The 26,989-nt window shown below is 41.5% G+C and overlaps 1 protein-coding gene across 1 annotated transcript in view; it reads right to left on the bottom strand.

Annotated features, from left to right (window-relative positions):
- LOC126088372 (urocanate hydratase-like) overlaps positions 1-15,794 on the bottom strand; it is a 398,618-nt gene extending 382,824 nt beyond the window's left edge. Inside the window, exon 1 of the mRNA XM_049906510.1 lies at positions 15,648-15,794. Within this exon, the coding sequence (XP_049762467.1) occupies positions 15,648-15,794 (147 nt within the window). The remainder of the gene's footprint in view (positions 1-15,647) is intronic.
- Positions 15,795-26,989: the final 11,195 nt, after the last annotated feature.

The raw sequence follows: 26,989 nt of genomic DNA on the forward strand, positions 1-26,989 counted from the left end.
AGCAGCTATGGAAGGACAATTTTCATAATTATAGACAATAGGCTTTGACAAGCTGCCTTTAAGAGTAGACAAATTCATTTTTCAACATTTGAAATGGCTGCATGAGGAAACAAAACTGTTAGCGCTACTTATGATGGAAAAAGAAAATTCAAAGCAAACTGTGAAGCACAAACCAACTGAAGCATCATTGCCTTACTATGAAGAAGAAAACTGGAGAGGAAAAAATAAGAAGCTGAAGATAACAAACCCCAAAAGCAATCATATACTCGATAATTCTGAGAGCACACTGAACAATACCTTACGAAGTGAGACCCAACACGAAGATGGCAATGAGACAGAGTTAGACAAAATTTTAATAGTTTTGAATACAGATTTTCTCCTACTTCGAGCTCACTTATTATGAATGTGGAGAACAACAGTCAAGAGTGATAGTGTGTGTTTTCAGCGCTCTTCAGATAATAATTTACTGCCCAATTTGGACTCTAAAGAGATATTTCATTCCACAAAAGACTATCAAGAATCATACTTCACCAGGGATGTCACTGAAATTTCATCCTGTGGTTCGAAAACAGAAGAAAACAGAGAGACCTGTAACAATAAAATGGAGGAGAGTGCAATGCTGAAAAAGCTTCAAAATGAAATCATTGTCACATCGAGCATACAAGCTAAGAGCAAGAAAAAACTACTTAGATGATTGCCCAAATTGGAATTCGACTAAGAAATTCATAGATATTAATTTGCCACTTTTCCTAAATGGGTCCTCAAGCAAATTCAAATCTGCTACCTACAACTTGAAGGGAACGTGCGGTTTCGATTCTTTGATGACCTTATTCATGCAAGCAATATCACTCAGTGACGATTTCAAAAGCAAAATTCAAATGGTGGGCCATCCATTTTTGGATCTGGCTTTGGATGTTTTGGACAAAAAATTATAAACTCCCAGCATTTTAAGCAGAGATTTGATATTTTATATGTGATACCGTTCCTAAAAAAAAGGAGTAATCTCTCGAAAAATATTGTCTCTGAATGCAGGAATTATACAAGAAAATATTAAAAGATATCCCGATTTGCAACAAAAATATATCGTGTCTGACATGCCTAAATTCACGCTATGTGAAACGACATTATACTTCCATTGATACGTACGTTCTTTTCAGACTAGGTTATAATTTCATGCAAGAGGCTGTAGATGCAACAAATGGAGTTCTAAAGACTATTTAAAATGCAAGAAATGTAAAGGAGAAGCAGTCGAAGAAAAGAAATTCGGATGCTAATTGATGATGGATACTAGTATAACAATTTGTCAACTGACTTAAGATCAGTTTCCTCTGAATCAAAGGAAGAAATGTGTTTTGCAAACGATCACGAAAGAAATCGTAGTCAACAATCAAGAGTACACTCTCGTTGGAGCCATTCATTCTAATATCTCCATCAAACACTACACGGCATATGTCTTCGATGGAACCTACTGGAAGCAGTACAATGACGTGTATAAAGATGTACAGAAAGTTTCAAAAGAAACGATAATTTCTCCGCACCTGTTCATGTATGTCATGACAGGAAAATTTTCAAATGGCACCTACAAGACCGACGAGACGAAACAAGTAGTTCCTACATAGGAACTTTGCTTTATAAGGTAAGCAATTGCTAAAAGTTGGTATCTAAATATTACAAATACAGCTCTTATGTTAATTCTTAGTATCTTTGTTTCTGGTATCACAGCCTCCTGTTTTGGTTACTAGAATAAGAGCATTTTATGCCCTAAATTTCATATATATATTTTTCGTACTTATTTTTCTTAGTTGTTTCACACCTCATAAATTCTATGCTTATTTATTACTGAATTCCCTACATACATATTTCCTTCTAGGTTTTAGTGTATCCTGAAGAAGAGCTGTTAACGGGACCTGTACATCACAGCCTGTAGTTTTTACTGGTACTTTGAAATTTAATAATGCTAGACTGTCAATAGATTCATGAATGAAACTTTTATCAAAGAATTGGTATATTGTGAGCTCCAGGTGAAAAAAATTGTAAATCTGTGCAATACACTGTGCAGTGAATATTGATGTTTTCTTACATACTGAATTACACGTAAATGTTATTTTAGGTTCAATAAACTTAACGCTATTCCAAATAAAAGATAAAAAACAAATTTTATTCTTTGAATTATTACATTGTTGAAACAGCAAAACAGTAATATTTACGTTTCATGTTTTGATTATTTAAAAAAAATGTATTTTAAGAGTAAATTTTTTCTCCTAATGATTTAAGAACATAATATGAGATACCGCAGCTTAAAATACTTAATCCATTGCTGAATAATGTGGTTCAGTGTGTAGGCAAGCACTACATTATTATTCATCCATAGCTTTGTTTATGTAGCTTTAATAGTGGATGAGATACCGGGAACAGTATCTCGGTATGCAAACACATTGATTACAGAAAACTGAAACTAAAGATTTGTAAGTCATTCTCTTCTCAATGACGACATTGCAAACCATTCCTGCTCCATAATCTTGTTGATACCTTCCGTGTCCTTTTCATTTTCTTTATTTTTACTTCTCTTCTTTGTTATTCTGGCCTCCTTTTCATGCTTTCAGCAGCTTTTTCAGTTTATGTGACATGTTGCCTGTCCGCCCATACCAGCACACTGTTCATGTTGTTCCTAGTTTTGATGCCTGTTCTGCTCATTGTTTTTAATCTTTACTGCACCAGGCCGGCCAGAGTGGCCCAGCCGTTCTAGGCGCTACAGTCTGGAACCGCACGACCGCTTCGGTCGCAGGTTCGAATCCTGCCTCTGGCATGGATGAGTGTGATGTCCTTAGGTTAGTTAGGTTGACGTAGTTCTAAGTTCTAGGGGACTGAATACCTCAGAAGGTAAGTCCCATAGCACTCAGAGCCATTTGAACCATTTTTACTCCACCATTAAAACAAATTGCTGCTGTTGAAACGCATTCTGATTTTGTTTTATGGCATGTAAACATTTTTCCTGCACATACGACAGTCGACAGGTTCTTCAAAGATATTACATAAACGAGGTTCTACGGAAACTGCGGCGCCCAAATTAAACAAAATGACATTTAAGCATCAGCATGACGAGGTACTGTACATGAAGTGTATATTTTTAGAATCAGGAAGAACCAGAAGAATTTTATTACGTAAAACTGTAATTGTTTTGAGCTCTCATGACATCCAGGACCCACTAACAGCTAAAAATATGCCCAGGACCCTCATGGATGAAAGTTAGGTGGGAACATCACCAGACGCTAGGATACATAAAAACATGTGCTGTGTGTAACGAATGAATTTGAAATTGCTATCGTTAATATTGTTGCAAACATTTGTTCTAGTTGGAAAGGAAGTGTGGAAGTTTGATGAGTTACACTACAGTGAGAGTCAAAAGTTTTTTCAATGTATAGAAATGTAAGTATATTTAAATCAATATATTGTACAAACGAACTAAGTAATTCAGTACATGACTGACAGAGGCGTTATTATGTTGAGGGAATAAAGTATTAACGCTACTAAGGAGTTCGAAATTTGTAAACAAGAACCTCGTTTATTTGGTCCTCACTAATCCGGATTTCCGGTTTATCCTGATTCATATTTCGTGTGCCTTGGTATTTTTCTCTTTTTTTCTTATAAAACGAAGATATGTAGTAGGTGAGGTACATAGGCTGCTTATCACTAGGCCGCTAATTTAGTCTAGTACTGAGTGATAAAGGAGCTCAGAGTGTTTGAATGACATTGTTTCTCAAGTATTGTACATTAATGTAGCGGTGTATTGGTGTCCATCAAGTAAGTTGCATAGTAACCACGCCAACCGCACTCCACCAGAGCTCATTGTACCTTTGGTGCGCTTCTCGACAGGTGTGACACCACCTGGTTAGTGGCTTGTGTGAATGTATCTGCCCTCTCAGCCATCTGTTTTGCACTGACGAGCCTTCTCTCTTTGAATCATCTAAGCGTGCACATCCCACACTTTCACCTACAGTTACTACAATCAGTCTTAAGAAGGTGTACCAGCATTTGTACAGTGCTGAACATTTAGACTTTTTGTATTTAGTAGAATATATATCCGGATTTTCGGTTATCAGGATTACTTCCGGTCCCACGCAGCCCGGATAAAAGAGCTTCTTGTGTACCGTACTGCACATTGTAACATTGTTTATGTCTCACATAACTCAAAAATAAAAGTGAGAATTTACGATCCGTCCTCATAGCTGTACTTCTAGCAGTACCTCATCTCCTGCTTTCCCAATTTCGCAGAAGTTGTCCTACAAAAATTGCAGAAGTAGCACTCCTGGAAGAAAGGATATTGTGACGATGTTCCTTCGTCACAGCCTGGGGTTAGGGACCCGGCCCGGTACACAGTTTTTATCTGCCAGTAAGTTTCACATCGGCGTACAGCCACTGCAGAGTGAACACACAATCTATTTCATAATCTATTGGCACCATAAAAATGTTATGAGGGTTTTTAAAAGAACTCTTTCGGTGCTATCCAGAACTGTCAGCAAAAGGGTTGTGCCAATTTATTATAATGTAGACCAAGTGGATCTCTCGTAAATGATATTATCTCATTAACTGTTATTCCCACAAAAAATGTTATTACAGTTTTCGGTAGAACTCTTAGGGTCCTATTAAGAAATGCCATCAGACCTTTTTTACGAATTTATTACTTTTACATGACAAAAGTGAGTCTCACATTAATTATCTCATATAATGTTATAGTCACAAAAAATGTTATTATAGTTTTTGGTAGAACTCTGTAGGTGCTATTTAGAACTGTCATCAGAACTATTCTACGAATTTTGTTTTCATAGAGAAAGTGAGTATCAGATTAAAACAATTATCGTATAAACTATTATCGCCACAAAATTGTTTTTATCAGTTTCAATACAACTCTTCGGGTGCTATCGAGAACTGCCAATAGAACTGTTATACAAATTTATTTTTTCCAAACTGACAAATAATTTTTTACTATACCAAAATTTTGCCCAGTTATTGTTTTCAACCCGAAATTCTGCAGAACTATTCGTGCTTTGAGCAGGGAAATCTAGAACTATTGCATACATATAAAGAACTATGAAAAAATGTATGTTTCTCGTAAAAGGGGTGCCAACTTCACGGGAAATTCTCATAATCATTCCTTATTAAATGCAGTTACTACGTAAACAATTACTTGCACAGAATATGTTACCAGTACTTTCGATAGAACTCTTACATTGCTATCCAGAGCTGTCATCAGAACATACGAATAGACATAATTTTTTTAGAGTAAGTGAGCCCCACAATTAATCAATTATCTTACAAACTATTATAACCACAAAAAATGTTATTATGATTATCGATAGAAGTCTTGGGGTGTTATCCAGAACTGTTCATCAAAACCGTTGCACGAATTAATTTTTTTCTGTGGATACAGTAGGTCTTCCATCAAAACAGTTACCGTATAAACTATCATCGCCACAAAGAGATGTTATTAGGATTTTCGATAGAGCTCTTCGTGTTCTGTTCAGAACTGTTGTATGAATTTATTTTTTTCGAAAACTGACAAAGAATGTTTTCGATAAGAAATTTTTTTCGGGTATTGTTGTTTTCTTCGCTAAATTCTGCAGGACTATTGAAATTTTGTACAAAGAACTCTAGAACTATTTCATATCTATCAAGAACTCTGAAAAAATATACATTTCTGAAAAAAAGGGTGCTAACTTCACACGACTCTGACCGGGACTCGAACTCGGGATCTCCTGCTTACATGGCAGATGCTCTATCTATCTTTTTTATGATCTCATTTTGTTCGTTAATGTTTGTTGCATTTGTCCGGGGCGGACGTCCCTTGACACATGTTCAAATTTATTGTTGACCCATTCACTAAGTTTTTTTTATTACAGAGGGCAGCTAACCCTCTGACCGAACACACTGAGCTACCGTGCTGGCAGTCTATCTGAGCCACCGAGGACACAGAGGGTAGTGAGACTGCAGGGACTTATCTCTGGCACGCCTCCCGTGAGACCCACATTCGCAACTTATTGTCCCGCACTATATTCATAGTGCCCCTGCCCATTATGCTCATTACTCGAGACTTTACTGCCGATTACCGTAAGAGTTCGGGCACTGTTTGTGCATCCGCACAGAAGAAGATGGTCAAATGGCTGTTGAGCCTTAACTACATATATATGAAGATGGTATCTGTTCTTTCGGAGTTGGAAGTTGTCCATTACTGATGTAAATTTCAGGCTATTAAAAGTATCGGGTCCTTAATTTTCAGGGCTTGTTTTTGGATTTAATTCTTTGGGTATTAAGTGTCTCTCAGAAAGTTACATTATTTGTTTTTGTGGGCCATGGTTAGATGTGACCGCCCGTAATATCACCTCTCGTGCCAATCTCTTCATTTCAGAGCTTACACTCAATGTTCTCAATAAATTGCTCAATATTTTGAATCCGTGTCTTCCCCCACAGCTTGTTCTCTCTCTACGACTCTCACTAGTACCATAGAAGTTATTCTTTGAGTTCTTGACACATGTAATATCACCCTGTTCATTCTTTTGAATATATTTTCGACTCATTTTCTCCATAGCCCAATATGCGGAGAAACTCTTAATGACTTATCAGTCCACCAGATTTTCAACATCCTTCTCTAACATCGAATCTCAAACGCTTCGATTCTGTTTTTTTTTCGGTTTTCGACAGCTCCTAATTCTTTTCCATAGAATGTTGATCTCTAAACGTACGCTATCTGATCTAGCGTATCTGGATACCCACTAGATAACTTTAATACGAGGTGTGTCCACCTTTTCCCTTTATCACGGCTTTAACTCCGCTGGGGACAATGTTGGAGTTGGCTGAATGTCTGTGGAAGAATGGCAGCATATTCTTCATCAAGAACCGAAACCAGAGAAAGTAGTGATGTTAGATGCTGTCGCTGAAGTGAAATGGACATTCTAAATCACTTCAAGAGGGACTCTGGGCAGGGCAGTTCAATCCAGGGACGTTACTGTCCACAGACCATTGCTTCACAGACGATGCTTTATGACAGGGCGCACTGTACTACTGATACACTCGTCGTTGTCTCCGAACTTTTCCTCCACTGTGCGCAGTTCATTACGCCGTATAATGTGTTCATATACTTACGCATTTACCATTTCATAAGCACAATAAGAAGACCAAAAGTCTAACCACGAAAAACACTCCCAAACCGAACACCATCTCCGTATTTCACTGTTGGCTCTGCACATGATGCTATGTAACGTTCTCCAACATTTACCTAACCCAAACCCTTTTATCGGACAAGGATATGTTGAATCGTAATTTATCACTACAAATCACTCGTTTCCTGTCATACACTATGCAGTGATGCCTCAGTTTACCTCACTCCAAGCATCACTTAGCAATGACTGTAGAAATGTGCGGCTTTTGAGGAGCTGCTCGGCCACTGACGCCAATTATTTTTAACTCCCTAGGCAAAGTCATTGTGCTTGTTGGACTGAGGTGTCACTCTGGAACTTACGAATGATTTCGTCCGCTGACTTCATTCGATGTCTACAATTACACTCCGTAAATCTTGACGGTCCCTTTCAATCACTAAATGAGGTCACCCTGGTCTTGATTTACCTGTAGTTTTCTTTTGTGTTTCCGGTTCACTGTCGCAACACAACAGTCAACTTCAACAGATTTAGGGCGGTGAAATGTTCCTTAATCGTTTGTTACTCAGGTGACATACAATGATCAGTCGACGTTCGAAGTCACTCAGCTCTCCTTACTAAACCATTCTGTTGTTACTGCTTCCCTTCTGACGACACAAAACTCTCCATCTCCTTTTATACTGGCGGGTCCGCCTCTTATGACGTCCAGCGATTAATAACGCATTACATAGGGATATCCGGATACTGATGGTCAGCTAAAAAAACAATCTCCATGAAATTAAGACCAATGTGTGATGATAGTGGACTTCATTTGACCAGGACCTTTTCGCTTGCGTTAGTCTAGTTTTGTGTCCTTCTTGCTTCGTCCGTCGTGTGTTATTAATTCCTGGAATTAGTAAATTCGAAGCGTATCATTTAAGTGTTGGACTCATAATTTTCGTATCTGACTGCTGCTACACCATTTTACCAAAGACCATACGATGATTGAACCGATTGCTAGATATCTGTGTTGACATCATGGGGGATTTCAATCACTGAAAATATCGAGGTGCTAATATGTATCTCAATTCATTTTCCATTCTATATATTTAATTGCATATCCCTTATTTAATGAGTTGCATGATTCTGAGAAGTATTGGCTGTGCCAAAGCAGGCAGCAAGGGAGGCCACTCGCGTATTGGGGCAGTGCCTGGTGAGAAAGGGTGACTTCTAAAGGGTTGACCGCTTGGACCTCTCAGATTAGGGAACAATGACCTAACTGCTGAAAACAAGTAAACGTTGCTGGACACACTCTATTGCCTGCTATGGTGATAGCTGGTGTGTGTAGAACAAAAATTCTGTAGAACTGAACCCCCCCCCCCCCTAATTACTCTGCAATTGGGAATTCCATACAAAAATCTCAGTACGGGGGACAATGTCGTGCGTTCGGACCAATGCTAAGCCGCCCGGGATTAGCCGAGCGGTCTCAGGCGCTGCAGTCATGGACTGTACGACTGGTCCCGGCGGAGGTTCGAGTCCTCCCTCGGACATGGGTGTATTGTTTGTCCTTAGGATAATTTAGGTTAAGTAGTGTGTAAGCTTAGGGACTGATGACCTTAGCAGTTAAGTCCCATAAGATTTCACACACATTTGAACATTTGAACCAATGGTAAATAAGTAAGTAAAGAGTCAGTACCTCTGGTCAAAGGACAGCCGGGTGCTGTGTATTTTCGCCGATCGGCCTTCCGAGAAAACTGAAGGATGCATGGCTGGTCGAAAGACAGTCATCTTGTTGCTTATGTAGGAAAGCTGTTCAGCAGTTACTCTTAGCATTTTTTTCTTCTCCTGCTTGAGGGGACACAGGGCGCCATCTAGGCACCACCTCATGTAGACAGCAAATTTATTTCTCTTACAACATGGGGAGGCAACTTTTTGGGTGACTTGGAAAGATAACAGCTAGATGGAAGTTTGGAACTCCAGTTCTCAAAATTTCACATTCGGGGAGGCAGTGATCCTGTACATTTAAAAAAATCTACTATATGGGTTGTTAAACCACAGCTTATTAAAATCTTATTCCTTAAACATTGGCGGAAAAATTCCCATTGGTGGGAGAGCACTTGCGTGTACCTTGTGCAGATCAGAGAAGAAATGTAAAATTTTGGGAGAAACCTGGCTGGAGATGGGGAAGAAGACGGATTGGTTCGGGAGACGCGGACGAAAACACACTTGGCTTGCTGACGCTGTGGGAGCCGCAGCCTGCTATCTCAAGAGTCAACTCATCACACCATCACTGACGAGTTGTTGTTACCAGCAGGTCGCAGAGCATGCAGGCCTTGTCACCTTGAATCGTCCATTCTAATGAGATTTGGCTGACGTCGTGAGAGAATTATTATTAGGTGTTTTCGATTCGCTTCTGTTATCCATGGTTCGACAATGCGATTCAGTGTTTTGTCTCAAGGTTGAGGGCTCATCCATGACAGAAAGAGTTTAAGCATTCGTATGTAGAGTCTACCCCTTGTTTCCTTGTACGATCGTAGCAATCATTGCACACCCAGCCATGATTATGCATTTTTAGAGAATGACCTCTTCAGGTGATAGTCACTCACATCTTATTTATTTGATGCCGGCCTTGTCAAGGCAACCTGATACTCACAAGGAAGCTCTTGAGTGCGAGGTCGCAAGTTCAGTCTTTAGTAACGTTGATTTGAAAGTGTTGTGCTAACAATACGACAGGAAAAATTTCAGCTGCTGATGACTCACTATACAGGGTGTTACAAAAAGGTTAGGCAAAACTTTCCGGAAACATTCCTCACACACAAATAAAGAAAATATGTTATGTGGACATGTGTCCGGAAACGCTTACTTTCCATGTTAGAGCTCATTTTATTACTTCTCTTCAAATCACATTAATCATGGAATGCAAACACACAGCAACAGAACGTACCAGCGTGACTTCAAACACTTTGTTACAGGAAATGTTCAAAATGTCCTCCGTTAGCGAGGATACATGCATCCACCCTCCGTCGCATGGAATCCCTGATGCGCTGATGCAGCCCTGGAGAATGGCGTATTGTATCACAGCCGTCCACAATACGAGCACGAAGAGTCTCTACATTTGGTACCGGGGTTGCATAGACAAGAGCTTTCAAATGCCCCCATAAATGAAAGTCAAGAGGGTTGAGGTCAAGAGAGCGTGGAGGCCATGGAATTGGTCCGCCTCTACCAATGCATCGGTCACCGAATCTGTTGTTGAGAAGCGTACGAACACTTCGACTGAAATCGTGCATGAACCACATGTTGTGTCGTGCTTGTAAAGGCACATGTTCTAGCAGCACAGGTAGAGTATCCCGTATGAAATCATGATAATGTGCTCCATTGCACGGAAGGTGGAAGAACATGGGGCCCAATCAAGACATCACCAACAATGCCTGCCCAAACGTTCACAGAATATCTGTGTTGATGACGTGATTGCACAATTGCGTGCGGATTCTCTTCAGCCCACACATGTTGTTTGTGAAAATTTACAATTTGATCACGTTGGAATGAAGCCTCATCCATAAAGAGAAGATTTGCACTGAAATGAGGATTGACACATTGTTGGATGAACCATTCGCAGAAGTGTTCCCGTGGAGGCCAATCAGCTGCTGATAGTGCCTGCACACGCTATACATGGTACGGAAACAACTGGTTCTCCCGTAGCACTCTCCATACAGTGACGTGGTCAACGTTACCTTGTACAGCAGCAACTTCTCTGACGCTGACATTAGGGTTATCGTCCACTGCACGAAGAATTGCCTCGTCCATTGCAGGTGTCCTCGTCGTTCTAGGCGTTTCCCAGTCGCGAGTCATAGGCTGGAATGTTCCGTGCTCCGTAAGACGCCGATCAATTGCTTCGAACGTCTTCCTGTCGGGGCAGCTTCGTTCTGGAAATCTGTCTCGATACAAACGTACCGCGCCACGGCTATTGCCCCGTGCTAATCCATACATCAAATGGGCATCTGCCAACTCCGCATTTGTAAACATTGCACTGACTGCAAAACCACGTTCGTAATGAACACTAACCTGTTGATGCTACGTACTGATGTGCTTGATGCTAGTACTGTAGAGCAATGAGTCGCATGTTAACACAAGCACCGAAGTCAACATTAACTTCCTTCAATTGTGCCAACTGGCGGTGAATCGAGGAAGTACAGTACATACTGACGAAACTAAAATGAGCTCTAACATGGAAATTAAGCGTTTCCGGACACATGTCCACATAACATCTTTTCTTTATTTGTGTGTGAGGAATGTTTCCTGAAAGTTTGCCCGTACCTTTTTGTGACACCCTGTATACATCAGGAGGGCGACAGAAAAGGAGTGTCCGGGAGGTGCAGAGATGAACCTTATTTGGGATATATGTATTACACCTCACAAAATTGACATAGAGGACATTTAGGAAATGTTCAAAACAAACCATAAACTTACACCACGAACATTGAATGAAAAATGTTACAACGAATGGGACAATGATTGTTTCAGATCACGAGGAGAGAGACATTTTCGGCTACATCAGCACAAGCTGTAACAGCTACCGATGCAGTAAGGGTCACCGGTGTGGGCTGGGCTTGAACGGGTAAGGTAGGTCAAAGCATCAGGCTGAGTTCGTTGAAATTCGGTCTCCCAATCCACCAGCAAATAACAATAAAGGTAGTGTGTCACTGCGACGTAAGACAACTGACAGGAGAACGGAAATAGAGGAACCTGTGCATAAAATTTTCACGAGGTAATCACTGTGTTGATACAAGGAATTGAATTGGAAGCAGTTCTGGACAGCGGTAGTCAGATTCCGTCATCTTGGATGTAGAGTACTGAGATGTACTGAGAACAATAGTTGGCCAATGCTAGGTTTAAAGAAGACCAAGGTTAAAGGGATAATTGTCGGCAAAAGAATCTACATGAGCCAGCATATGCAGATGGAATTCACCTGCCAGGTTCATAAGTTGGGATGTAATTTCTTGGTGGTACCAAAGATCGTTTGCATAAATTTTTTGAGAAATCAGATTCTGGTTCTCGTACGTGATGAGATAGTATTGCTGAAAGACGCGCAAGTACACATCCATTTTGAAGAACAATTAATCGATGGTCAGATCCTGTAAAACTGTTTAAAATGGTGCTTAGAGTGTAACGGGACTAATGCAAGGCTAAAGAGCCTAAAGAGTCCAAGTGTTTCTCCAGCGGTCATATTCTGAACATTTTGACAAGAATCTTTTGGGGTACTCAGTGACAATCCATAAATGTGGTTTGACTCTTAACGTGGATAACTTCCTGAAAGCCGGGAATGCGTAATTGTCCGCCTACATTATGGAAATGTAATTATTATAAACCTGAAGATGCGTCTATACTGACGTGAAAACGGTAGTTGCGAAAAAAGCACCATCATAAAGCTACCTTCTGGAAACACATAATCATTCTTGACTTTTGAACTGTTATAATTTTTATGATAATTTAAAGGGTCATGCAGTGTTGAGTGTTGTTACCGTTATTCACGACATCCAACAACTCAATGCTTGCATAATGGAGACAACGCAATATTGATTTAATCAATTTGTGAAGCTGTTTCTCTTTAATAAATCATCCAATTTTTCTGAAATTGTAGTTATTTGTTGGTCTCTACCTTTATATCACACCTACCCGTTTCCATCACATTTGGATAATTCATTTTTTTTTTGTCTTAGAGTGTATTTCTGTTTTTTCACCATTCTGCCGCATCTCTTAGCCTTACTGTCCCACTCTTCCCTCGTCTAGTTAACTTCTTCTCTAGATTTGATTACTTGTGTGCTGCCACCAGACGTTTCTGTTGTTGCTGTGGTATTCAGTCTGAAAAGTGAATTGATGCAGCTGTCCAAGCTAATCTTTCATGGAGACCGCCACGGTCGCAGGTTCGAATCCTGCCTCGGGCATGGATGTGTGTGATGTCCTTAGGTTAGTTAGGTTTAACTAGTTCTAAGTTCTAGGGGACTAATGACCTCAGCAGTTGAGTCCCATAGTGCTCAGAGCCATTTGAACCATTTTTTTTTAATCTTTCATGTAGAAGCCTCTTCATCTCTGCGTAACTACTACATTCCACATCCCTTGAACCTGCTTACTCTAGACAGGCTTCAGTCTCCCTCAACAAATTTTACACTCGTCAATTCACTCAGTTACCAAATTGATTGTTTCGAGATGTCTCAGTAGTGTCCTATCAGCTGATTCCTTCTCTAGGTGAAGCTGTGCCATAAATCTCTTTTCTTCCAATTTAGATCCAGTACCTCGTTATTAGCAATCAGAGCTGCTCAGGTAGCATACAGTATTGCACTGTAGCGAGCGTCTATTCTTTCCTTTCTAAGATGTTAATGTCAAGGTTTCACTTCTGTGCGAGGTTAGCATACAGATAAATACCTGTTGAGAACAGTTCATAACACTTCAATTAACGTTTGACGTTAACAAATTTCTATTTTTTGACTGTTGTTAATCTGTGCTTTACGTAGTTGTACTCTCTGCTTCTACGTCAATTAGTTTGCTGCCCAAGTGGCATAACTCAACTACAATTCGTTTACCATCACCTGGTTTAAATCGATTGCATTACTTTTGTTGATTTTTCTGTTATCATGTCCATTCTCCCATTCGAGAAGAACGTTACGTTATAATAAATCTAAAAAAAAGTTAAGAAAACTGACCTTATTGAAACAGCATGTTTTGTTTCCGTAACTACTGTTATGACTGTTATTACGTACATCACACGTTCTGTGCACATAACAATATCAATTCTCTAAAGTTATTTGATCAGATGTAGGAGGGCGCCCGGTTGTTTTAATATTGCCGGTTGAAATAAGCGCACAAATAAACAAAAATAAAGTGAGTTAAGGCTAACGAGGATAAATTCTGCACCTCATGAAAAAGAATTCAACAATAATATGGACATGAGAAAAGAACTAAAATGGGCCAGTATTACAGAAACAACAGAAGGAAGCCTTTCTAGACATGATACTACATTTGGAAGGGTTTCAATGCAGAACAAAATAAGAACTTGGACACATGAAATGAAAGGAAACCCTAGGAGAAGATGGAAAGGCACTCGAAAAAGGGAAGCAATAATAAAACTGAACAAATGAAGTTGTTACACGACGCCAGTTGATCAATATAAAGATTAAAAAAAAAACAAGTGATGTAAGTACCTAGATTCAATAGATTTATAATACCATATCAATCGATACTAGACAGAGCTACATGTAGAAGGAAGATTATTCTATTCATCTGCGCCTATAAAAGGTCTGTAGTAATTTGATCAGAAGGAAAAGATATTAAAAAATTCGGAAGGAAAATCTAAATCAACCAGTAAACCTCCGATTCTTTAAAGAATCGAACTCCCAAGTATAAAACAGCTTAAAATGTCTGGTTACTTTACAAATGAGTTGATGTACATTTGAAGCATGCAAGCGAGAATAATTCTGGGAAAAGTTTGAAAATGCGGTTAAAGTTCTTTGGAAGTCGCTAAGCGTTATCATTACGAAACGCTGGATGAATATAGTTTGGATAATTTACGATCCCTTTCAGGCAAAAGCTAGTTTTTGATGCATCTCGATGTTTATGACGGCATATCTCCAGTACTACATGTTGCACAATTTTGCAGTTACATTCAGTGATGTATATATATAATTTTACTGCGCGACATTTTAAGTGAAAACTAGTTGTTGACGCATCTAAATCTATATGACGCCATGTCTTCTGAACTATGTGTCATACAACAATGTAATTTGACAGGCACATTCAATGGTATATGTGGATACTGTCTGAAAATTACGTTGCGAATAGAGGCGGCAATAAAGCGTGAGGTTCCATTTTATTGCTATAAAATGAAACGTCACGCTTGCTGCTGAAGTTCGACTGCGTGAATAGCGATTTTTTCCTTTAACGAAGAAGTTTTGTAAAGGTTTGAAATTATGTGTAAAGTTTGTCGGAAATGGCTAAGTGCGCTCATTCTCAAGTACTGAGTGAATGAAGTCGGGGAATTTGTGCGCCTTCCGTTATGCTGCCTCTAGACAAAACACATAGTCTCAAAAAATGGTTCAAATGGCTCTGAGCACTATGGGACTTAACTTCTTGAGGTCATCAGTCGCCTAGAACTTAGAACTAATTAAACCTAACTAACCTAAGGACACACACACACATCCATGCCCGAGGCAGGATTCGAACCTGTGACCGTAGCAGTCATGTGGTTCCGGACTGAAGCGCCTAGAACCGCTCGGCCACAGCGGCCGACTCACATAGTCTCTAACGGTAATACTTGTTTAAAAGTGGTAAGCTTTTAACAGAAGATTATACCTCCTAATTAGTAGCTTAAGGCAGCTTTTTAAATTTTTGAATTCGGTCAACAATCATGCTAATTATGGGAAACGAACCGCTAGATAAACGACCTGCTACTGGCACTCTTTTCTGTGATGGCGGTTTAGTAACAGATGCCCAGACGGAACTAGCTGGATGCGGGAGCGTCATACTCACCCTCTTCTGGTCGGTGGTGAGGCGGTGCGTGCGCACGGGGGCGTGCGGCACGGCGGGGTCTCTGCCGAGCGGGGGCGGCGGGGGCGGCAGCGGGATGCCGGCGGCCAGCACGCGCAGGTCGGTCTCGCACTCGCTTTCCGGAGCCATGTCCAGCGTCGCACTGCCACCAGGCGCAGCGGCATCCACGCAGCAGACACAGCCGCCACTGGAACCTGTTCCCCGGCGACCGCCGCAGATAAATCCTCTTGTTTACAGCCGGCACCCCGCTCTCCGGTAAACACAGCCACGTGGCGCGGCCTTGGCGAAACTTCTAGGTGTTTACAGCTGTCAAACGAAACCTGGAGAAAGACTACGAATACTTATTTTATTATTCATTGCTGCTAAGAATCTGAACCTGCCGTCTCGTTACCTACAGCAGGTTGCATAACACATATCTTAATTGTACAAATACGAGTATTAAAGCATACATTCACACGGTATTCATCTTTAGGTTGAAGCTAACTCTAGTGTCCGTTGTAGCTTACAAATCAAATTGTTTTTTCTTCTTTTCTACACAGACTTGTTCCACGGCAGTTGCAACTTCACCAATGGGTTTCTTCATTTCTTTCTGTGTAATAACAGGAAAACTGCTCTTTACTATCTGCATATATGGGATTCTAGTTTTCAGAGAAGTATGCGCAGATATGAAAACAGACAAAATTTTCTATACATATCTTGTCACATTCTGCCGTTTTTGTGATTTTCTGTATTTTATGGTGTAGCTGTTTTTTCTTTAGACTTTGTCGTCTGCAACCACAGAGGATTTCATACGGAGAATTTACGACTCGGCACGATAATCTGTTGTGGTTAACGTTGCACTCAGGTGACAGAAGTCATGGGATACCTCCTAATATTGTGTCGGACCTTCTTTTACCCGGTATATCGCTGAAACTCGACGTGGCACGGTATCAATAGTCTTTGAAAGTCCTCTGCAGAAATATTGAGTCATGCTGCCTCTACAGCCGTCCGTTTCTGAAAGTGTTGCCGGTGCAGAATTTTGTGCACGAACTGACTTCCCCCTTATGTCCCATAATTGTTCGATGGTGGCCGGCCGGAGTGGCCGTGCGGTTCTGGGCGCTACAGTCTGGAACCGTGTGACCGCTACGGTCGCAGGTTCGAATCCTGCCTCGGGCACGGATGTGTGTGATGTCCTTAGGTTAGCTAGGTTTAATTAGTTCTAAGGTCTAGGTGACTGATGACCTCAGAAGTTAAGTCGCATAGTGCTCAGAGCCATTTTTTTGTTCGATGGCATTCACATTAGGCTCTTTGGATGGCCAAATCATTCACTTGAATTTTCCAGAATATTCTTCAAACCAATCGCGAACAATGTGGCCCGGTCACATGGCACATTGTCATCCATAAAAATTCTATCCTTGTCTGGGAACATGAAGTCTCCAAGTTATCGAACATAACCATTTCTAGCGAATGATCGATTCACCTGAACTAGAGGAATCAATCCATTCCATGGAAACACAGCCCACACCATTATGGAGCCAACACCAACTTGCCCTGTGCCTTGTTGACGAATGAGGTACATAGCATCATAGGGTCGCACCACACTCGAACCCTACTATCAGCTCTTACCAGCTGAAATTGGGACTCATTTGACCAGGCTATGGCTTTCCAGTTGTCTATGGTCCAGCCCATACGGTCACAACACTTAACTTTGAGAAATACAGAAGTGTCGCAAGCAAAGGGCGACCTTGCAATATAATCAATGTCCTTCAGTATAACGATTCCAGTTCAAGTGAAATATTACTGTGGATGCTTCTATCCAGGTCGCTGGTCTTGACGCGTCTATAGAACTGGGTCTCGGTCAGTCGACGCGGCGCTTATGTTCTCTTCTTATAGAGGCCGCTGCCATCGTGTTGTCGTCCGGGAAAGGAGTCGGTCAGCGTGCAATTGGTTGACGTCTTCTTCACAACCCTCGCTGCTCTCTCGTTTCGGATCGGCGTGCCGGCGCTTGACTTTACGCCGGAACATTCCTCCCACCCAAAGCGACGAACAATCGTTGTATAAGGAGCACGACAACGGGAGGGAACGCAGGATCGTGGACGCTGCGCTGGACTGAAATCTGTGGCTGCAGGGGACGTCAGGCGTCCGGTCGTACCAAGCCATCGTTCTGGCGGAAACGTCCTTCGGAAAACGACCAGAAGGGTACGTGTCCATCTCCTGAGGCCCTTAGCAATCTGTAGAAGGCGTCGGCTGCTGCGGCGTGGGCGGGTCCAGCTCCATCGGTAGGACGAGAGGGGGCAGAGGAGGTGAAGGCTCCGTCGCCATGGTGTCGTGATGACACCCTCTGGAGGCTGCTGTGGCCGCGATGTCCTCGGCATCCGTGAGTATGGGGGAAGAGATTCAAAAGAATCACCGCACGCATTACAATGGCGAATTTGATTGTGATGTCGGCGCTGCAATACGTCGGAGCCTGAAATGAGATACATGCATGCACCAAGTCGACAAAGAATCCCGCCTCGCGTCCGCCGTAGGCGGCCGCTAAAAGCTCTGTATGACACAGTATTATGCGGCGCGAAGCGATACTTGCGGCCTTCCTTCGGCGCCGGATGCTGACGAGGGTGGAGCAGGTGGAGCGGCGGCTGTGAAGCAATTTCGCCTGCAATGGTCCATCTCGTGACTGCTAGCGATATGATGCGAGAAACACTTGCAACGTGTGATCCCTGCTGCTTGAAGGCACTGACAAAACGTTCTGCTTCGCCGTTTGACTGTGGGTGGAAAGGTGCACTAGTTACGTGCTGTATACTATTGCGTTCGCAAAATGTTTCAAATTTATTTGACGTGAACTGAGGGCCGTCGTCCAACACTATGACCACACGTAATCCTTCGAGGCAAAAAATAGAGAACAACACCTTGTAACGTTGTTGCTTTATTTTGGTGTAAGCGGTGGTGATAGACAATAAAATCGGATTAAAAGCTGTGAGCTGTCTGGGGATATATATATATATATATATATATATATATATATATATATATATATATATATATATATATATAAGAGAATTTAAATAAAAAGAAATAAATCAGTTTGTATTTGGAAATTTATTTTAACATTGATTATTGAAATTTCAGCATATTAAACGTGAGTCATAACTAAGCTGGTGCCTTATTTAGGACTTTGAAAATGTGAGTTTGTAATCTTACGGAACACATCAAATATGGAGCCAAGATTGGGAGACTGCATACAACACTGCATTCATAAAACAACACACAAAGAACGTTGAAACATATGCAAGAGAAAATTAACCACTACCAACCAATCCAATTTTCACCCAAAGAAGTTACGTTCGTAGCACAATCCTGTCCGTCATGTAATTACCACACACTGGTATACTAAATTCATATTAACTCTTTGTGAAATCTTCCCGAAAAAAATAGCTGAGGGCTGCTTTGATGATTACACCACATGCTTCACGTGGTCAGCTTGGTTTACACAAAGAGTGTAACTCCACAATAATTTTGATAATTAAAATAAATTAGATCGAAAAGCAATTTACAAAAGAAAAACCTCGAACTGGTTACTATCGTCTTACTATTAACCTGATGGGTCAAACAATTGTATAAGCACGTGGTACTGGTTTCACAAAGTACACCCCACGTGGGTTGAACGTAAAGAAAAGTTGCTATATTGAAAATTATTGTCAAGACGAGACGTTATAATCTCACGCACATTCGCATTTAAGATTGATGAACTTAGTTAGAGTTACTGATCAACACGTGGTTCCACTTTACTCACAAAGTAGTGACAAAGCAACTACCGGAATATATTCTGAACTTCACACGAGAATTACACTGCGCTGCAATTTAAGATAACATTAGATATTTTAGAGCTAAACCTGAAATAAAGGTGATTAAATTTTCAGTTAGGCTGAACTTAAGAAATCCATTGTCCTACGGACTTAGCAGACACGCGCTTAGCCGGAGATCTTACCACTTCAGACGCTCGCCACGGACAGACTGACTGGTCCCTTTCTGAGGGTGGCTCACAAATACAAACGGAAGTGGCCAGAGGGGCAGCTTCCTATACCAACATGACAAGGAACAGACAGGACCATACTAAGGATAGAAACCTCTTTGCTTTTAGAAAGCGTAGCTACCTGTTCCGACGTTGGTCCTACTGTTCTCTAGCAGACAGGCTTGTCTGCTACCCTCAAGCATGCAACTAGAAATACATTTGCTCATTCATCCTCTCACACAGAAGAGAAGGGGGATGACAGTATCTTATCATATACAGTATATAAAAGAAAGCTGATGTAGGTTCCGTATGAGACTGTGTGACATGAATTACATATAAACTGTGTTTTAAAGTGTAGTAATGTGACAGATCGTTCTTGTTTATGTGTAAAAGTAACACGTTCCACTACTCAGTCTCCTCCCAGATAGTCAGAAACACCTCAGTAAATTTAGAAGAGGAATTTATGCCGTAAATGACAACAGATTTAAGAAATTAACATGAAAGGAATCCAGCAGAGACCTTTCAACCTGAAATGTGTTACGTGACGTTGTCCAGTTCACTGGCAAAGAAAACGAAAAGTTGCTATAAGAGTCTACCACAGTCAACCAACGAGTGTTCCAAAAGGGTGCCCGCAAAGTCCACGTGCACACGTTGCCATGGTGACTGCGACTTTGGCCAAACAGAGAATTTTTGTGGCAGAGCGGTCTGACAAGCTAACTGTTTCGTACGAACAATCCCTCAGTGTTCTTGGTGAAGTGACTGCAACACTTCTTTGTGCATAACTTTGGGGATCAACATTATGACACGAGACTGTCCACTGTCATTTTTAACAAGAATCACACCTTTCTGTATAGCGAGGCTATGCCGACGTGCAAAGTATCGGCGCACTACTGAGTTCGCCGGCCGTTGTGTCCGAGTGGTTCTAGGCGTTTCAGTCCGGAACCGCGCGACCGCTATGGTCGCAGGTTCGAATCTCTCCTCGGGCATGGATGTGTGTGATGTCCTTAGGTTAGTTAGGTTTAAGTACTTCTAAGTTCTAGCGGACTGATGACCTCAGATGTTAAGTCCCATGGTGCTCAGAGCCATTTGAACCATTTTTTAACTACAGAGTTCTTTATGCTATGCAAAGAGTGAGGCCAAGATGCGCGAATGTATTTTAGCAAAATGTTAGAGTCTGAATCAGCTTCCGTTGCCCGTGCAATTTTCTGATAGTTCAGAGGAAAGGACTGAAGCAATTCTGAATCCTTAGCATCGATATGACAACAAGATGCAGCAGAAGCGTCAAAGTCTGCATCAGGGCCAATCGAAAGACGTGAAAGCGCGTTCGCATTATCATGTTGAGCTGCCGGACGATACACAATCTTTACAATTTTTGGTCAGTTCGTACAGGAACCGGCTTCATTGGATGAAACAAGGACTGCAATGACTTGTGATCCGTTACTAAGTAGAATTTTCTGCCATACAAATAGTGGTGGAATTTGATAACACCATACACAACAGCCAATGACTCTTGCTCTGTTTGTGAATAGTTACACTGAGCTTTGGACAACACTTTAGATGAGAAAGCAATAGGTCTGTCTTTATCACCAAATCTGTGCGAAAGCACTGCGCCGATTCCGTAAGAGGAAGCGTCAACTTGCAACGCAACTGGTTTGTCAGGATCAAAGCGCACCAAACGTCGGTCACTGATCAATGCATCTTTCAGTTTTTGAAAAGCTTCTTCGCACTCATCTGTCCAAACAAAGGGGAAGTTCTTGCGACGCAAGCGATGTAATGGTGCTCCGATTTGTGCAGCAGTCGGTATGACCCGAATATAATAGTTCTTTTTCCATAACACTGACTGCAATTCTGTGACACTGCGAGGAACTGGCAAGTCTCGTGTGGTTAACAAATGTGACGGAAGAGGATGTACAATTTGGCTGATTGTGAAATGACCAAGATATTGCAACTCAGGTTTTAAAAAAATCACACATGTCCATTCTACACTTTAGTCCTGTCTCAGATAACACACGAAACAAAGCACGTAAATTTGCAATATGTTCTTCAGGTGTACGACCTGCTACGACAATATCGTCCGAATAGTTTGAACAGTTTGGCACTTGTGCAGTCAGCTGTTCCATATACCGTTGGAAAATAGCGCGTGCGGAAGCACGGCTAAAAACGCGAAGGCAAACATTTAAACAAGCCCAAATGAGTGTTCACAACACACACTTTTTGAGATTCTTCATCTACTATTGTTTGAAGCTATGCATCGTGCAAATCAGTTTTTGAAAAGAAGCGACCGGTGCCTAATCTGTCCATGAGATTCTCTGAGAGTGGCAATGGATAAGTATCAATCACAGTTTGTGGGTTGACCGTAGACTTAAAGTCAACACAGAAGCGAATGCAACCTGAACGTTTGGGGAGCAAAACCAGTGCACTTGCCCACTGACTAGCTTGTACGGACGCAACAGCCCCGCAATTCCTTAAGTTCAGCAGCGACTTTGTCCCGTAATGCAATGGGAACAGTTCTAGCCTGGCAAAATTTCGGCTGAGCATTTTCTTTTATAGTAATATGTGCAAACAAAATTTTTAGCCTTGCCTAAACCTTCAGAAAAGAGTTCAGGGAAGTCTTTCAGCGAGCGAGCTATGCTGTCTTTTGCATTGAATGCAGTCACTGACAACACATTGTCCTGGATGAAAGTCAAACAAATGGAACGAATCAAGGGCAAATACGTTCTCACAATCGCGTGATGGTAGCACAGTGAAAGTTACAGTTCGCGTAAGCGAGTGATACATGGCAGACAAAGTACATTTTCTGAGAATGGGAATGTCGTATCCATTACAGGCCATCAGGTGCGTGCTAGTTTTAGACAGGGGTGGAAAGCCTAACAGTTCATATGTTATACGATTCAGCTATGTAACAGAGGCACCCATGTACAACAGAAATTTCACACGTTTTCCATTAATACACAAATGAACAAAAAGCTTGTTGGACTGGCGTTGCACTGAAGATATTCTTTGCTTGCTAGTTTTGCTCATGCCTGCAGTGGGTTTTAAATACACTGCATTTATGACATGGGCCTTGTGACTGGACTTTTGTCAGTGGGCAGAATTCTTGTTTGTGTCGTTGAAAACATACGGATTGAACATGACCTTTCTTGCCGCAAGCCTAACACTGTGCTTGTCTGGACGCTCAGTCTTGGAGTTTGTACCATGAATAGCACCGAGGGCATGACTTAATTCTATTTGCCTGTTCAGAGAACTGTTTACGCGGTGTGGTGCATGCGGGCTGTCGCTGCTTAATGGGCTGGTTGCAAGCAAGGGGTGACTCAACCCGGCAAATTTGTGGCTGCTCAAATTTATCCGCTGATATGGCATGGGAATCGTACTGATCTAGTATTTGCACTACATGTTGTAATGATGGACTGTACTGTTTCAAAATCTAGTCTCTAAGTCTGACATCAGTGACATTGCACACGATCGCATCAGGCAACATAACATCTGAATATAAAGCACTACAAGCACATTTGATTTTGCATTTCCTCGTCATATTCTGCAAATCTGTTACCCACTCGCGATAAGGTTGTTCTGAGCATTTTTTGCAATTAAAAAATTGATACCTAGGTGCTACCACGTTGACTTGTTGGTCATAATAGTTACTTCGCGAATTTACGACCTGATCATAGGAAAGTTCACTCGGAGTAGCGTTAGGGTATAATTTCAGAATGAGTCGAAACACTGAACTTCCGGCTGTTGACAAAAAATAATGTAGTTTCACAGTACCTGGCACCTTGTTAGCCACTTCATCACCTTCAAACTCTTGCAACTACTTCAGCTATTGCTCTCGTTGTTCGTTAAACTGGCGGAAAGGTGGTATGGCACTTGGAGCTACTGTAGGTGTAGTTTGCGCTGTGTTGGTGGCTTGAGCTGTAAGTAGCTGCTGTGCTATATGTAGTAGAGTTGCGATTTGTTGACTCTGAAATTGAAACATCTGCGTTAGCTGCTTAGCATCTACCGCTTGCAGCCGTGGCGCCTGAGCACGGGGTTGCAGAAATGGGTTGTTCATTTTGGAAAAGCTAAGTGCAAGAAACAGACAAGGCAAGCAATGAAAATAAGTACAAAAGCAAAGAAAAGTTCTGCAACACCCACCTGCAAACCCGGATTAGCTAAAACTCTATAAGAGACAATATTAAGACAAGTAAACATACCCCTCCAACGAAAAGGCAATGTAGAACTGAGGCACCAGCAAAACTCAAAAGAAAAATAGTGGCCGCCAGGCACTGGGTTCTCGTCGACAAAGTTGTATCTTGCCTAGTTGTCAAAGATGGGGTTTCTAGGAGACCTGCTTCTCCGATCGCTAGACAACAATTCCATCAAATCGTATTAAAGAATTTTATTACGAAGTGAATCAGTGATAATACTTATCTTTGAGAAATACAGATGTGTCGCAACCAAAGAGCGACATGCAATATAATCAATGTCCTACAATATAACTATTCCAATACAAGTGAAGTAATACAGTGGATGCTTCTATCCAGGTCACTGCTCTTGACGCTTCTGTAGAACTAGGCGACGGGGTCGCTGCCGCTACGTTTTCGTCCGGGAGCGGGGTCGCTCAGCGAGCAATTGGCTGTCTTCTTCTCAGACCTCACTGCTCTCTCGTTTCGGACTGGCGAGCCGGCGCTTGACTTCACTTCGGTACAGGTAGTTAGAATTTTCGGGTCGGTATTGATGTCTGTTGATCTGTGGTCCATATTCATAAGGTTCTCTGCGATTTCAGAATGACAACTGTTACTTTTTGTTGTTCTTCTGTGCACCTAATATTGAAATTTCTCCTTGACTGTCCAATATAAATTGAATTACTGTCTTGATATGTCAGTTGATAAGCACCCGATGTGTTGTTTTTGTCGCCGGCCGCAGTGGCCAAGAAGCTCTAGGCCCTTCAGTCAGGAACGGCACGACTGCTCCGGTCGCAGGTTCGAATCCTGCCTCGGGCATGGATGTGTGTGATGTCCTTAGGTTAGTTAGATTTAAGTAGTTCTAAGTTCTAGGGGACTGATGACCTCAGAGTTAAGTCCCATAGTGCTCAGAGCCATTTTTTTGTTGTTTTTGTCCATGTTGACATTGATTGTCCTTAGTTTTCTCTATACTTGTTTTGTATGTTGCCTACGCTGGGAGCTGCTTTGTTATTGTTTGACTATACCATCTGCTCCTCGTTGTATGCTCTCCTTGTTCATATGTGTTGGTGTATGTGTGGCTCAAATGGCTCTGAGCACTATGGGAGTTAACTTCTGAGGTCATCAGTTCCCTAGAACTCAGAACTACTTAAACCTAACTAACCTAAGGACATCATACACATCCATGCCCGAAGCAGGATTCGAACCTGCGACCGTAGCGATCAAGCGGTTCCAGACTGTAGCGCCTAGAACGGCTCGGCCACCCCGGCCGGCCCGGTGTATGTGTGTTCCGTGTGTTTATGTTGTGTCTGGATAGAAAATAAAAAAATAAAAAGAAAAAAAACGTGTCTAAGGCGGAACCTATTCAAAAACAGATTCATACACACAATCATTATTTGCTTGTGAACAAATTTTCTACAGACAGAATAATCTGTTCTAAAAATCCACTCCATGATCATACCATCGATACGCTGACTGCTGTATCACCACTAGATTCGTAGTATATTTGTATGGAATGGACTAGTATTTGTAATTCAGTACCTCACTGGCAACTGTGATCTTAGACGTCAGCTGTAAACTGGACATGGCAGTTAACAATTGTCCATGGCACACAAACGTCATGGAAAGGAGCCACTCTGATGCTGGTGATGTTTGGATATGGGGCGGCATCGTGTTGCATGGACCAATGGAGCTTTTCATATCGTCATAGTTGTTTGGTACAGTATTGTGAACTTCAAGATGTAAATAAATCAGCACTGCTAACACGTATACGATTTTCCTGAAAAGTAGCTGGTCCGTACTTCCTCTTCATGGATAATAATGCCCTTGCATTGGTCAATGAAATTACTGCAGGTGAACACATCCATTGCAGGCACTGGCCGACACTCTCTATGGATCTTAGTTCTATAAAACATACCTGGGACGTCCCGAAGAGTCTAATGCAACCCGCTAGCTGTCAGTAGGGCTCTTCCAGAGACGCACAGAGCTTTTTCTCAGAAATAGGGTGCAAACAGAGATCTTGAACTATCTCGTAGGTACCATATGTGAATGCCAACTATGTGCGGGATCTGTAGGAAATTACTTTTAAATTCTCTGTTAATATTTTATCCCTATAGAAGCTATTTCTAGGATGTCCCTACTTTTTTAAACGGGTTTCTTTAATGCAGAACTTTTCTGGTCGCATGTTTCGTATAATTTCGCCTGGTAAATGTCTTGCATTTTTACACAGGATGGTTGTGGGAGTGACAAACTCGGTGATTTGTGGCTGGAATGACTCATTAACATTTATGATCATAGTATTACAAACTCCGAAGAGCAATATTTAATAATTTCCTGTTACAATAAACTAATACATAATTTATACAGCCTGGCTAAGCAGCTTTTCTCGATACAATGGGCAGTTGCCTTCGTTCCTTGGGAGTAAATTCTTGCAGCCTATCAGTTACGTATGGTGATTTTCCACTACTGGCGTAAATACGAGTACAACACTCAAGTAGGTACGTTGCACATCTATAAACGATAGATCACCTTAGAACACCCCCAAGACTGAAAAGTTATAACATCTGTATATAACATCCTTTGAAATGTGAGAAATTAATTTCTTCTGTTTTACCGGTATGTAAGTAATACATTAATTTTTAACAAACAAAAAAACCAAGCTCGGAGGTAAAACTTATACACGTCTCACAACAGGCTCAAAAAGATAACTTTTGATAATTTTACAAAAAAGATTGTGCCCAGAAAAATTTAAAATTTTAAGAATTCTGAAAACGTAACCTCTAATATACAGAGTAACAACCACGAAACTCTTCCTTCAAAAAATTAGGGCATGGTAAAGGGTCTATTAACATTCAGTACCGACGCCTATGACTGAAGAGCGTAACTGAAGTTAACAGTTATTAGCAGGCGTAACCCATACGCAGTGTAACACAACTACTGACAAATCGCTGAAGTACAACTCAAAAACGACACATATTTGATTGACTGACTGATTTGGGGGAGGGGACCAAACAGCGAGATAATTGGTGTCATCGGATTAGGGAAGGATGGGGAAGTAAGTCAGCTGTGTCCTTTCAAAAGAACCATCACGCCCTTTGCCCAAAGCGATTTAGGGAAATCACGGAAAACCTAAATCAGGATGGCCGGACCTGGGTTTGAACCGTCTTTATTCATGCTGA

The sequence above is a fragment of the Schistocerca cancellata genome, chromosome 6 (genome assembly GCF_023864275.1).
Source record: "Schistocerca cancellata isolate TAMUIC-IGC-003103 chromosome 6, iqSchCanc2.1, whole genome shotgun sequence".
Lineage (NCBI taxonomy): Eukaryota > Metazoa > Arthropoda > Insecta > Orthoptera > Acrididae > Schistocerca > Schistocerca cancellata.